The 15,384-nt window shown below is 40.7% G+C and overlaps 1 protein-coding gene across 2 annotated transcripts in view; it reads right to left on the bottom strand.

Moving 5' to 3' along the window:
• The window catches only part of LOC121284602 (glutaminase kidney isoform, mitochondrial-like), a 111,032-nt gene that overhangs the window by 91,563 nt on the left and 4,085 nt on the right, over positions 1-15,384 (bottom strand). For both annotated transcript variants that reach the window (XM_041200103.1, XM_041200104.1), the window contains exon 2: positions 3,961-4,060. In XM_041200103.1, the coding sequence (XP_041056037.1) occupies positions 3,961-4,060 (100 nt within the window). The remainder of the gene's footprint in view (positions 1-3,960; positions 4,061-15,384) is intronic.

The raw sequence follows: 15,384 nt of genomic DNA, 5'->3' as shown, positions 1-15,384 counted from the left end.
TTTTGGTCCCCTTATTTAAAAGAAATATATACTTAAATGGAAGCAGTTCAGAAAAGATTCACTAGGCTGATTAATGGGATGAAGGGTTTTTTTTAAACGAGGAAAGGTTTAGCAGGTTGGGTCTATACTCATTGGTGTTTAGAAGAATGATAAGTGATCTTATTGAAACATAGATTCTTGAGGAGCTTGACAGGCTAGATGCTGAGAGGATGTTTCCCTTGTGGGGTATCTACAACTAGGGGGCATGGTTTCAAAATTAGGGGTCTCCCATTTAAGACAGATGGAATTTCTTCTCTCAGAGGGTCGTTAGGCTTTGGAATTTTCTTCCCCAGAGAGAAGTGGAGGCTTGGTCACTGAATTTATTCAAGGCTGAATTAGACAGATTTTTGATTTACGAGGAAGTCAAAAGTTATAGGGGGCAGACAAAGTGGAGTTAAGGCTACAATCAGATCAGCTACGATCTTATGGAATGGCAGAGTAGGCTTGAGGGACCGAATGACCTGCTATTTTTTATGATCTTAGTCAATTTGAGAATGAAGGGATCAGGCAAGGTGAAGAAAAATGAAATTAAACTTGTGTAGCAAGGGGCACTCTTAAAGGTGCCAACTATGGCTCAGGGGTAGCACTCTTACCCCCAAGCCAGGAGATGTGGGTTCAAGTTCAATTCCAGAGACTGAGCACGAAATCTAGTCTGATACTGAATACATGGGCTGTAAATATTTTAAATCCTCCTTAATTCTGTTTTTCCCCTTAAAGGCAAGCATCTCCTCCAATTGACAGAGTAGGTAGCTAGGCCATATAGTCCAGGAAGTTTCTTTCAGCATGTACTGAGTTAGCAAAGATTGGTGGTGGAAATGATACTGTTATAAGCACAGCAAGCTTTTCGAAGGTCCGGTGATGGGGGTGAAGTCAGGAAGATGACCTGTGGGAAACCAAAATCCCTACTCCTGAATACTATTCATCACACCATGGTGAAAGGATACATGTGAATACTGTTGACAAGAGGCAGATGGCAAGGCAGTGGCTAGGGCTGGGAATTCCAGAGTGTGGGAACAGTATAGCATTGATGCTGAGTTGAAGGGGGCAGGGAAGAGTCCACACTCAGAAATGGAGAGTCTGGACACGGTGGAAGGGTTTGTAAGACTTGAGCTGGTTAAAGGGATATCCAGGGACAAAAGCCATGAAGAAATTTAAACACAGAGGGGAATTTTAAATTTGAGCCAATGTGGGTCAACTAGGAAAAGAGTAATGGGTAACTGGAACTTAATGTAAAATGGGATACAGCAAAGCTTTGTGAAGTTTACACAATGGAGGATCAGAGGAGAGGTTATCAGGAGAGCATTGTCAATTTCAAACTTCAATTTCAAAGGAATAAATGAAGATTTCAACAGTGAAGGGCTGATGTAGGAATGAAGGGTGTCATGTTAGAGATGGAAATTCAAAATCACAGTGCAGAAGAGGCCCTTTGGCCCATCAAGTCTGCACCGACATGTGAGAAACACCTGACCTACCTACCTAATCCCACTTACCAGCACTTGGCCCTTAGCCCCGAATATTATGACGTGCCAAGTGTTCATCCAGACACTTTTTAAAGTATGAGAGACAACCCACCTTCACTACCCTCCCAGGCAGCGCATTCCAGACCGTCACCACCCTCTGGGTAAAAAAAGTTTTTCCTCAAATCTCCCCCAGACCTCCTGCCCCTCACCTTGAACTTGTGTTCCCTCGTGACTGACCCTTCAACTAAGGGGTATAGCTGCTCCCTTTCAACGCTGTCTATGCCCCTTAATCTTGTACACCTTGAACAAGTCACCCCTCAGTCTGCTCTGCTCCAATGAAAATAACCCAAGTCGATCCAACCTCTCTTCGTAACTTAAATGTTTCATCCCAGGCAACATCCTGATGAATCTCCTCTGCACCCCCTCCAGTGCAATCACATCCTTCCTATAATGTGGCAACCAGAACTGCACACAGTACTCTAACTGTAGCCTCACCATGGTTCTATGCAACTCCAACATGACCTCCCTACTTTTGTAATGTATGCCTCGATTAATAAAGGCATGTGTCCCATACGCCTTTTTCACCACTCCACCAGCATGCCCCTCTGCCTTCAGAGATCTGACACACGCGCCAAGATCCCTTTGTTCCTCAGAACTTCCTAGTGTCATGCCATTCATTAAATACTTCCTTGCCAAATTACTCCTTCCTCACACTTTTCAGGGTTAAATTCCATCTGCCACATATCTTCTTGTAGTCCAAGACACTCAACCTCACTGTTAACTACCCGACCAATCTTTGTGTCATCCGCAAACTTACTAATCCTACCCTCAACATAGTCATCTATGTTGTTTATATAAATGACGAATAATAGGGGACCCAGCACAGATCCCTGTGGTAATCCACTGCATGTGGGCATCCAGTCACTAAAGCAGCCTTCTGTCATCACCCTCTGTCTCCTACAACTAAGCCAATTTTGAATCCACCTTATCAAATTACCCTGTATCCAATCTGCATTTGCCTTCTTTATAAGTCTCCCATGTAGAACCTTATCAAAGGCTTTGCTGAAATCCATAGAAACTACATCAACTGCACTACCCTCATCTACATACCTGGCCACCTCCTCAAAAAATTCAATCAAATTTGTTAGGCATGACCTCCCTCTGACAAAGCCATGCTGACTATCCCTGATCAAATCTTGCCTCTCCAAGTGGAGATAGACTCTCTCCTTCAGAACTTTCTCCAATAGTTTCCCTACCACAGACGTGAGACTCACGGGTCTGTAGTTCCCTGGCTTACCTCTACAACCCTTCTTAAATAGCTGAACCACATTAGCTGTTCTCCAGCCCTCTGGCACCTCCCCCATAGCCAGAGAGTCTCTGCGATCTCCTCCCTTGCCTCCCTGAGCAGTCTGGGACACAAATCATCCAGGCCTGGAGATTTGTCCACTTTTAAGCCTGCCAACACTTCCAATACCTTGTCACTCCCTATATCAATTTGCTCAAGATCCTCACAGTCTCTCTACCCGAGTTCCATAGCTTCATCCTCATTCTCTTGTGTGAAGACTGATTTGAAGTATTTGTTCAAAACTTTACCGATGTCCTCTGGCTCCACCCATAGATTGCCCCCTTGGTCCCTACTCTTTCCCTGGTTATCCTCTTCCCATTGATATACTTATAGAATATCTTGGGATTCTCCCTACTTTTACCACAGGGCTTTCTCATATTCACTCTTTGCTCTCCGAATTGCTTTCTTAAGGTCCACCCTGCACTTTCTGTACTCCACTAATGCCTCCGCTGATTTGCTCCCCTTGTACCTGCTAAAAGCCTCTCTTTTCCTTCTCATCGTATCCTGAATATCTCTGGTCATCCAAGGTTCTCTGGGTTTGTTACTCCTTCCAACACCCTACAAGGAACAAGTTGAGCCTGTACCCACCCCATTTCCTTTTCCAACACCCCTCACTGCTCTTCTGTAGATATCCCCACAAGTAGCTGTTCCCAGTCTACCTTGGCCAGATCCCGCCTTATTTTACGAAAAATCACTCTCCCCCAATCCAAAACATGGAGGTAGGGGATTTCAGTAATGAAACAGAAACAGGATCTGGAACTCAGCTTGAGCTTGAATAAAGTGCTAAAAGAAGCTAGGCAATAGCCAGGATCTTAATTCGTTGTCTCAGCAGGTCTCCTGGAGTCTTGAAATTCCAATGGGCAGGACTGCAACAGGTTGAACTTTCACTGAAAACAGAACATCTTAGATTCCCCATTTAGAGAGTGGAGGGGAAAAAAAAGTTCTATTTCTCACATCCCCAAACACTGCTTTTAGAAGGTGGCATGTGATTGCTTAATAAGCTTCACTTTTAATTAGCTTGTCACAGCAAGAGCACAATTTTACACCGATGATTTTATATCACATATTTAACCATCTGATGGGCCAAACGTTATTTCAATCACCAGCACAACTTACAGTGATGAACTTATGTATTGGAATCCTCTCCTGCCCTTCAGCAATTGTATAAAAAAGTAGATCTTCCAGACTGGGCAGAAGACCTGCTTTTTGTCTTTTCCTAGAGAAAACAAAAAGTGTACAATACTTTGAGACACTGCAAAAAAAGTTTAGGTAAAAAATTAAACCGTTAACAATTATCCACTTTTAAGAATGACCTATCAACTTAGCTTTGATGCTTGGTTGCAAAGTTGGAATGTCACAACCCAAATGCAACGCCCTGACCAGCACATTTCCCAGCATGATGAGCTTTACTTTAGCAGAAACCTAAACATTTCAGCCATGAAACTACAACATATGAATGGTCTGGATTTTGCACTCAGCAGTAAAATGACGGTGCTCACCACTGACTGCAAAGGAAGCTGTCCACAAAAATCTAGCAATCTCTGGTGTGTGGATTTGACCCTTCATGACGTTGATTTCATTCTGATGTCAGCTATAGGGGACCTCCACTATCTAGCAGCGATGTCATCAAGCCAACTAAGCAGATAGTCATGTTGAAGATTTCTCTCAGACAACAAACCAGTAAACAAAAAGCACTGAATATCCTTCACTATTTAATCATATTAGGCAGCAAAATAGAGATTGGGATATACAAATTGGTTAAGAGGCGGAAGCTGGAATATCAAAAACTTAATAATCATAATGGAGCAACTGGCATTCCACAATTATAAAATTGATTTTTCAGGCTCGGAAAAGTTATTCAGCTGTAATGAAGTACTAAGCAATAAAACCAGTTGCAACCATTCACAAGGTTGAACTTTTTCAAGGGTTTATACAGTAAGACTAATGAAGAGAAAATTCACATCAAATCAAGTGATTACTAAGATTTCCAGCTGCTAGGACTTAAACAGTGCATCATGTGGAGGAGCAGGAAATCACTGACCACAACTTCTGAATTTCCAATTTAACCATGCACGTGCAAAGTTGGTGTCAGTTTCAGAGTAACAGTGCTGAACACTAACAGGTTCATTACCATTACCAGTGCAAAATCTATGCCAACATTGCACTCTTCCAACATATGTTGAAGTACAGAAATGCTTTACTTTGTAAGCTATACATCTTTAGATTTACCAGGAATATATCAGGAACAAACGTTATGACAAGACATGATATTTTCATACGAGTAGAAAGATTTTAAGGTTTTTAAAGTTAGGAAGAAATTTGATAGGATAAATTGGGAAAGGCCATCATGCCTGGAGAAACAGTTGTGAAGGGTCACCAATAGAGTGAGAAGAGTAGGACAAAGCTCACCAAGACAGCTGTTAATAAAAAAATTTGCTGCAAGCAGAGATCATTGAAGGATAGGAACATAGGCAGGTAATGAAAAAACAATGGGGCAATGAGGTTTAGTTTTGGATTGCTCAAGCAAATAGCTAGATTAAACACGAGTTGCAAAATGGCTTCACTTATGCAGTAAATTCTACAATTTATATATATTTAAAATTATCGGTAATTTGACAAATCTTAGCAGATATAAAACAGTGTCAATTGTACCTAATAAATTTTTATTCCCACGGTCATACAGAAATTACTCATATAAACTTGGGCAGTCTGGAATTACAATATTTGACCAGTAATGGCAACTTGCATCTCCCTGCACTGTACAGAAATTCTCAAGCTCCAACCAACTCAAATTCTCTGCTTCCCAAATTGCACAAGCCATGCTATTTCATTCAAAAGCAATTATGGTCCGGATTTTCAGTATTGAATTATGGAGTAAATTCAACATGAACTTCTGGTGTTCACAGATGTATAGTTAGATGCTTTAAGCCAGATACCACTGTCAGAGATACTCTGCTGCTCCATACGGTGCACTGTTGCAGTCCTAGTCAATAGAGCTAGCAATGAATTGGGTCACGAGGACTCGAAACGTCAACTCTTTTCTTCTCCGCCGATGCTGCCAGACCTGCTGAGTTTTTCCAGGTAATTCTGTTTTTATTTTGGATTTCCAGCATCCGCAGGTTTTTGTTTTTATATTAGCAATGAATTAACTGAACAATGTGAACCTGTTGAATCTACCTATGAGTTCTGCACCAAAAACACTTGAGAAAGGTTTGGTTGGTGCATTCAGGAGCAAGTGGACTTTCAATCTATGTTATTAGCAATATTAATTGTTAAAAATCACTTCAGTTCCAAAATTTCTTTTAAAGACAAAAATGGAGTCTCATTCGCTAAGAATATTTTTTCTTCTCCCTTAATTCCATCTCTATTTCCCAATCTGCATTTCACTTTCTACACAAAATTTACATTTCCTGCCTTATATTTTGTGTTCAATCAGGATTTTTTAATCTGATTAGTTAAAAAACCTTGCTGTTTCTTTTTCTGCTCATGGGCATCCAATTTTGCATAATAACCAGAAAGTTTCTGTTCTGATACTGGTCAAGTCATAGTGGGCAGCTGTCAACAAGGCAACCAGCATGCACCCTTTCTTCATAGCTGATCACAAAAAACGAGGTCATTATAAAAATAAGGACAAAATATGTGCCAGATGGAGTAAAATGTCGGAAAATACAAACTTCTCCACTTTGCCAGAAAAGTTTTTAAAAAAGCAGCATATGATTTAAATGGGGAGAGATGGCAGAACTCAAGGTACAGACATATCTGGGTGCCCTGGTACATGAAACACTGGAAGTTAGTATCCAGGTACAGCAATGATTAGGAAGGCAAATGGAATGGTGCTGTTTATTGCAAGGGGAATGGAATATAAAAGTAAGAATGTTTTCTTACAGTTGTATAAGGTATTGGTGAGACCACATCTAGTGTATGATGTGCAATTTTGGTCTCTTTATTTAAGAAAGGACTTGAATGCGTCAGAAGCAGCTCAGAGAAGGTTCACTCGACTGATTCCTAGTATGAGTGAGTGATCCCATGAGGAAATGTTAGGCAAGTTGGGCCTGTATCCACTGTATACAGTAAGAGGCGCGCAGTCAGTGAGTGGAGACTTTGGCCTATTTTTTCAGGCAGTGTCGGGCAGTCGCAGAACCAACTGCCACCCGCAATCGGCTCCATACTGCCATTTTACCCGGCAAGCCAATTAAGGCCCACCCAGCATAAGACGCAAGCTCTACCTGTGCAGGCGGGGAGAGGAGAAAGAGTCAGGGCCAGCGCTCTTTTGCACATGCACACGAAAGAGTGCTTCAATTTCCGAGGCAGCTCCGTGCATCAGGGAGATTGAAGGGCTTTTGAAATTATTAAATAAATGGATTTAAAATTTAATTAAACATGTCCCCTCATGTGACACAGTCACATGAGATGTGACATGTTTTATATTTAGGGAAAATTTTTTCTTTAACTAATAACAGCTTAAAAAACATGAAGGCTGCTTGGCCTTTTTGCCTGCCCACCAACCTTAAGGTTGTACGGGCAGCATTAACAATTACATTAATCACTTCCTTAATAGGCTGTTTAAATATCGACAGGCGTGCATCTGACTCCAGCGCACACCCACGAATAAAACATCACGAGGCAGTGTGATGACATCGGTATACATGCCCGACGTTACCACGTGTCATTTTACATGTCGGCGTGTCGGGCTGGCCCTGCACGCCGACTGAAAAATCCTGCCCTTCGGCCCGAGTGAGACAGAAACCGAGTGAGTATATTTGGGAATTTAGTTCAAGTGGGAATTTATGGGGAAATAGGTGCTTTAGTAAGGTTTACTGCAAGAAGTGCAACTTAGAATAGAGTGCTGGGAATTGGGTAATTAACAGAGTTAAGGAAGGAAGGGAAAGAGGTGCGCTCTTGCTTTCTAACCTTCTCAGGCTTCAGGAAGTGGTCACAAACTGCTACAGGAAAAGAAGCTAGTTATTTGGTGAGTAACTGGTAAGTGACTAAGGTTTATTCTATTCCTAAGGTTCAAAATAGTCTGGGGGGGGGGGGGGGGGGGGGGGGGGGTTTTACCTAGATTCTTTGTACCAGGAGGCAATCACACCTCTTAGGGTAGGTTCTTCTGATTTAGTTAGTGGTTAGGGACAGGAGACTGTGACTGTGAGTGAAGCAGGTAAGTGGACTCAGAGGGCAGGAGTGTGAGCCTCAGCCTTTACAATTGTCCAACAGGTTTGAGGAACTTTCAGCTTGTTTGGATGAGAGTGGGGGCTGCAGGGCGGATGAGCTAACAGGCCATGGCACCACGGTACCGGAAGCCATTCAAGAGGGGACAGCAAAAAGGAATATAGTGGTAGTAATGGGTAGTATAGTCAGATGGATTGACACTGTTCTCTGCAGCAAAGAGCGTGAGTCCAGACAGCTGTGTTGCCTGACAGGTGCCAGTGCTCGGGGCTGGAGGGGTACTTGCAGTGGAAGGGGGAGGACCCAATCATCGTAGTCCATGTCAGTACCAATGACATAGGCAACACAAAAGGAGGTGGTTCTGCATAGCTAGCATGAGGACCTAGGCACCAAATTAAGCTGAGCCTCAAAGGTCATAATCTCTGGATTATTACGTGAGCCACGGGCAAATTGGCACAGGACAAATCAGATTAGGGACATAAATGTGTGGCTCAAAGACTGGTGTGGGAGAAGTGGGTTCCAGTTCATAGGACACTGACACCAGTACTGGGGAAAGTGGGATCTGTACCCTTGGGACTATCTACACCAAATCATGCTGGGACTGGTGGTTTTGTGAGCCACATAACTAGGGAAGTAGAGAAGGTTTTAAACTAAATAGTGGGGGCAAGGGATCAAATTTGGGAAGATGTGGTAAAACAGAGTAGAGACAAGGAAAAAGAGAAAGGCGTTATTACAAGAAATGGGAAACAGGCTGTGACAGTAAGGGACAGAGGGTACAAATCTAACAGTAAGTCAACAGCTGAAACTAGAGGTTATAAAAATAAAACTAAAGCTTTGTATCTGCACGCATGTAGAATTTGAAACAAAACAGATGAACTGAAACCGCACATAGAAATAAATAATTACGATTTGATAGCCATTACGGAAACATGGCAGCAGAAGGACATGGTTGGGACCTGAATATTGAAGGATACAGGATATTTATTAGGAAGGACAGGAAGCAAGAAAAAGGTGGAGGGGTGGCTCTGTTAGTTAATGATGGTATTAGCACAATAGAGAGCGATGACCTAAGTTCCGGAAACCAGGATGTAGAAACGATTTGGGTAGAGATGAGAAATGATAAAGGCAAGAAGTCATTTGTAACAGTAACCACATGGTAGGGCTGAGCATAAAGGAAGAAATAATTGGAGCTTGTCAAAAAGGCACAGCGATAATCATGGGAGATTTTAATTTACATATAGGCTGGAAAAGTCAGGTGGGCAAAGGTAGCCTTGATGAGGAGTACATTGAATGTTTTCGGGATAGTTCCTTGGAACAGCACATTCTAGGGCCAACCAGACAGCAGACTATACTAGACCTGGTATTATGCAATGAGATTGAAGTAATAAGTGATGTCATAGTAAAGGTGCCCCGAGGTAGCAGCAATCATATATGATTGAATTTTATATTCAGTTTGAAGGAGAGAGGAGTGGGTCTGAGACTAAGTTTTTAACCTTAAATAAGGACAATTATGAGGGCATGAAAGCTGAGCTGGCGAAAGTGGATTGGCAAATTAGGTTAAGGCATAAGTCAACAGAAAAGCAGTGGCTAATATTTAAGGGGATATTTCAGAACGCACAGAATAGATATATTCCAACAAGTAAGAAAAAGTCCAAGTGACAGACACACCATTCATGGTTAACTAGAAAGGTTAAAGATAGTATCAAACTTAAAGAAAAAGCACATAATTATGCAAAGACAGGTGGAAGGCCAGAAGATTTGGAACAGCAAAGAATGACTAAAAGACTAACAAGGAGAAAAATTAGAGCATGAGAGAAAGTTAGCTAGGAATATAAAAACAGATAGTAAAAGTTTTTATAAATATTTCAAAAAGAAAAGAGTTAACAAAATGAGCGAGCCTGGAAACCAAGGAGATGGCGAATGAATTGGAACAGGTATTTTGCATTAGTTTTCACTATAATGGATACAAGTAACATCCCAGAAGCAGCTATAAACCAGGAAATGGGAGTGGAGGAGGAAGTCTGGAAAATTACATTCACCAGAGAAGTGGAGTGAATAAATTGTTGGAGCTGTGGGCTGACAAGAGCCCGGGTCCTGATGGATTTCATCCCTGGGTCTTAAAAGAAGTGCCTCGTGAGATGGTTGATGAATTGGGTTTTAATTTTCCAAAATCCCCTAGATTCGGGCAAGGCCTCAATAAATTAAGCGGGAAACCACAGGTCAGTTAGCTTAACACCTGTCTTAGGGAAAATGTTAGAAGATATTATTAAAGAAGTTATAGCACAGCACTTGAATAAGCTCAGGGCCTTCAGGCAGTCAACATGGTTCTGTGAAAGGGAAATCGAGTTTAACGAATTTACTGGAGTTCCTTGAGGAAGAAACAAGTGCCTTGGATAAAGGGAAACCAGTGGATGTACTGTACTTAGATTTCCAGAAGGCATCTGATAAAGTGCTACATCAAAGCTTATAGTGGAAAATAAAAGAAGTTCATGGGTATAGTGGATAACATACTGGCATGGATAGAAGCTTGGCTAGCTAACAGGGAGCAGGCAGTCGTCATAAATGGGTCTTTTTCAGGTTGGCAGGATGTAACAAGTGGTATGCCACTCAGTGATCAGTGCTGGGACCTCAACTGTTTACAATTGATATAAATGACTTGGATGAAGGGGCTGAAGGAATGGTTGCCAAATTTGCTGATGACATTAAAAATTGGTAGGAAAGTAATTCATGACAAGAACATAAGGAGGTTACAAACAGATATAAATAGATTAATTGAGTGGCCAAAGATCTGGCAGATGGAGTATAATGTGGGAAAATGTGAAATTGTCCATTTTGGCAGGAAGAATAAAAGAGAAGCATATTATCTAAATGGTGAGAGATTGCAGAGCTCCGAGGTGCAGAGGGATCCGGGTATCCTAGTACATGAATCACAAAAGGCTAGTATGCAAGTGCAGCAAGTAATTAGGAAAGCTAATAGAATGCTATCATTTATTGCAAGGGGAATTGAATACAAAAGAAGAGAGGTTATGCTTCAGTTGTACAGAGCATTGGTGAGACCACATTTGGGGTACTGTGCACAGTATTGATCTCCTTATTTAAAGGAAGGATGTTAGTGTGTTGGAAGCAGTTCAGTCAAGGTTTACAAGACTAATACTTGGAATGGGTGGCTTGTCTTATGAGGAAAGGTTGGACAGACTAGGCTTGCATCTGCTGGAATTTAGAAGAGTAAGAGATGCCTTGATTGAAACATATAAGATCCTGAGGGGTCTTGACAGGGTGGATGCAGAGAGGATGTTTCCTCTTGTGGGAGAATCTAGAACTAGGGGTCACTTTAAAAATAAGGGGTAGCCCATTTAAAACAGAGATAAGGTGAAATTTTTTCACTCAGTGAGTCATGAGTCTTTGGAACTCTCTTCCTGAAAAGGTGGTGGAAGCAGAGTCTGAATATTTTTGAGGCAGAGGTTGATAGCTTCTTGGTAAGCAAGGGGGGTGATAGGTTATCAGTGGTAAGTGGGATATAGACTTCAGCTTACTATCAGATCAGCCATGATCTTATTAAATGGCAGAGCAGACTCGAGGGGCTGAATAGCCTACTCCTGCTCCTTATTCGTATGGATTTTAGCAGAATGAGGGGCCATCTTATTGAAACATAAGATCCTGAGGGGAATTGACAGGGTGGATACTGAAAGGATGTTTCCCTTTTGTAGATAAGACTAGAACTAGGGGCCACAATTTAAAAATAAGGGGTCTCCAATTTCAGGCGGAGACAAGGTGAATTATTTTCTGAGGGTCGTGAGTCTGCGGAGCTCTCTTTCCTAGAGAATGGTGGAAGCAGGGGCAATGAATATTTTTAAGGCTGAGTTAGATAGATTCTTCATTGACAAGGGAGTCAAAGGGTACAGGGAGTAGGAAGGAAAGTACAGTTGAGGCCACAATCAGATCAGCCATAATTTTATTGAATGGCAAAGCAGGCTCAAGGAGCCAAACAATCGAATCCTGCTCCTAATTCTGAGACTAAAATGGAAATTGAATTAAGCTTGCCCATTGTTTGCCAATTGTCCCCCACTGTCTCCCCTACTATACTTGGTTTTGAACTCATCTGAACAATGCCAACTAGATCAATGCAAAGTTACAGCTCAGGTCAAGAGAATTTAAATTACTGGAGTTTCATTATGGGAATCTTCCCTTGTGATCTGGAAGCACAAAAATACTTCACCAGGCTAGTGTCAATTTAAAGGATACAGTCAGAAATGCTCTGAGCTATAAATGTGTTCAGACCCCGAAGCAGTGACATCTTGCACTTGTACATCTGGTATGATGTAACTCTTTGCATCTGTTTATGTTATTTTAGAGTGGCTCAAGTAGCAATGCATTCAAGTCTTCACAACTTTAGCTGCCAAAACAATCCTTACATAGTAACCAAGTAATGCTCACTGGGTACTCAAGATTCACTCCAGAGACAGGAAGACAGGAACATGAGTTAGCCATTATGCTCCACCAACCAGTTGTTATTCAGTTATATCATGACTGTTATGTACCTTAATTCCACTTACCCACCTTGGCTCTATATTCATTGATACCCTGACCCAACAAAAATATATTTCAATCAGCCTTGAAAATTTAGCATCCACAGCCTTTTGGAGGACTGAGTTCCAGATTTCTACTGCCTTACTTGTGAACATATGCTTCCTCATTTCACATCTAAATGTTCTGACTCTCACTTTAAGATTATGCCCTTTTATTCTGGATTCCACCCCTCCCCTCACAGTGGAAATTGTTTCTCTGTATATAACCAAACAAATTCCTTCCTCAGTTTAAAGACACAAATTAGATCACCCCTTAATCCTCTAAAGTCAAGGGAATATAAACCAAGTTTATGCAATTTATGCTTAAAATGTAACTCTTCAGAGCCCTATTTAAGCTGCTGAATCTGTGCTGTACTACCCCTCCTCTTCCATATGTATTACCAATACATTCAGAATGTCCACTTATCAACTTTAACTCATGCATATTTGTCCACTTGACAAAGTTCAATATCAATGCATAAATCCTGCTCATCTCTGCTCCAACACATACTATAAATAAGTCATAATTTGTTTGAATCAGCTTTTGTACAAATGGCTTTGCTCTCTTGAAAGTTCTTCGTTTCAACCCTATAGCTGTAAGAGAGAAACAAAATCTTACTTCAGAAGTCCCTTTTCCCAAATGTTGTTACTTTAATAATGAAGATCATTGCAACAATAAAAACACAAGCCTGTATTCACAAAATGTTAAGTCCTATTTTACAAAGTCAATAAAGTATGAATCATGCACACATCTGCACCACTTTTTTCAAACCATTTTACCCTCCCATGTACACCATGCTCACATCCAACTCAACACCAAATAGTCCTGTCCCCACTGTCCAGCATATCAAGTAACTTATAAATATTTCATGCATTTGAGTAAATGATAAATTACAATTCCTAGTAATGTGTAAGAAATTGTCTAATTGTCTTGTCTAATTTGCACTTTTACGCAAAATTGAAATGGAAACCATTTACATAATATTTCAATATTCAGTTAAACTTTCTACAAGGTGGCTCATCTCCTTCTAACGCAGCTTGACAACCACTGTAGAACTGGCCACCTCCCTCTGCTCCACCCTACCAACCGTTGAAGATAACTGGAAAAAAATACAGATCCCAAAAATGTTCACTCAGAGCATAATTATTTTGAAGATAAATATCTAAACCAGAGTCAGGATTGCAAAGATATCTCAAAGCTTATTAATCAGAGGAATCACAACCAATTTATTCTGGTACATAGCACTACAATGTCATAATACTGAAATGAAGCAAGGAGTGCATTCAGTCTGCAACATGAAACGGCACCAATAATTCAACCGCTTACTACACCCATGAATAATGAAGCTAGAATCCTCCCCTTTTAAGATCACACCATGAGCACCCATCATGCTTCATTCTTGGGAGGGGATTTTTCCACTAACGTAAATGCCCTCAAGTAAAAACGCTGTACTTTTGTGCTGCCACTGGTGCAGTCATCTGAGATTATCCTTTATAATTACATTACTCATGTGTGATCAACCAGACTTTGGTTATGGTTTAGTGTGGTGAAAACAATATATTTCCATTTCATCAAATATATTTGTACTGGTGTGCTGCACCAGCAGGATTCAAATGAAAGAAGCCAGTCCACTGGAAAAAGCATTCACTCAGTAGTCTGAGTCATACCCTCATACAACAAAAAGAGAATATCAGGTCTTTTAATTGTGGGTTTGAGCTGGATTTGAATAACCATCCTAAAAAAGGAAGGTTTTCATTCAACTAGAGCTGTAAAAAAAAATTAGACAATGCTCGACCTGGATATCAGAGAGAGAGAGAACGTATTTGGCAGTGCAGAGAACATTCTTTTACACATATGTCACATTTGATATATCATCTCTACATGTAACACAGGAGTACCTGATTATATTTGCTAATCTGTGCAGTGCGTGGCTTTATTTATTAAATAAATAAATAAATTTGTTCCTTTAATATCTCTGTAATTGTGCTTCATTGTGTATTACAACAGAGCTCCAATAGAAAACATTTAAATTGAAGACTTTTATTCAGAACCTCCTGCAAGTTTAAATGAACAATCTTTTGAGTACTTGGTATAAATATTTTTTAAAAATCAATTTTAAAACACCTTTTATTAGAGTTTGTGCTTGATCTTTTTTTGTTTTTATACAGGATAAAAGTCACAACTTTCATTGACCTAGAGACTTCCTGAGAGATTTTATTCTTAGTAATTTACTACTCATGCACCATAGGTTTAGAATGGTGCAGCATGAAAATAGGCCACTCACTCAACTTAGCACCAACATTTTTCTGCACACAACTATCTGCTTCTAATCACATTCCCCAGCTCCTCATATCCTTCAATAATTGTTCAAGAAACTTCCCAATTTTCTTTAAGAATTAATGATCTAACAAGTTGTGGTAGAGGATTCCACATTCTAACCATTCTCTATGAAAATAACATTTTTCGTACATCTCCTTTAAATGATTGTCTTAAACACAAAATATGCTATTGTGCTACCATTCACTATTTGTATTATAACCCATCACAATCTAGAAGACCTCAATCAGGTCATCCATTAATCATGTTACTTGCCACTTGTCAGCCCAAGCCTGGATACTGTCCAGGTCTTGCTGCATTTGGACATGGACTGCTTCAGTATCTGAGGAGTCATGAATGGTACAATCATCAGCGAACATCCCCACTTCTGACCTGATGATGGAAGGAAGGTCATTGATGAAGCAGCTGAAGATGGTTGGGCCTGGGACAATACCCTGAGGAACTCCTGCAGTGATGCCGTGGAATTGAGAC

This window comes from Carcharodon carcharias, chromosome 12 (genome assembly GCF_017639515.1).
Source record: "Carcharodon carcharias isolate sCarCar2 chromosome 12, sCarCar2.pri, whole genome shotgun sequence".
Taxonomy (NCBI): Eukaryota; Metazoa; Chordata; class Chondrichthyes; order Lamniformes; family Lamnidae; genus Carcharodon; species Carcharodon carcharias.
This window is presented reverse-complemented; position numbering and strand designations above follow the sequence as displayed.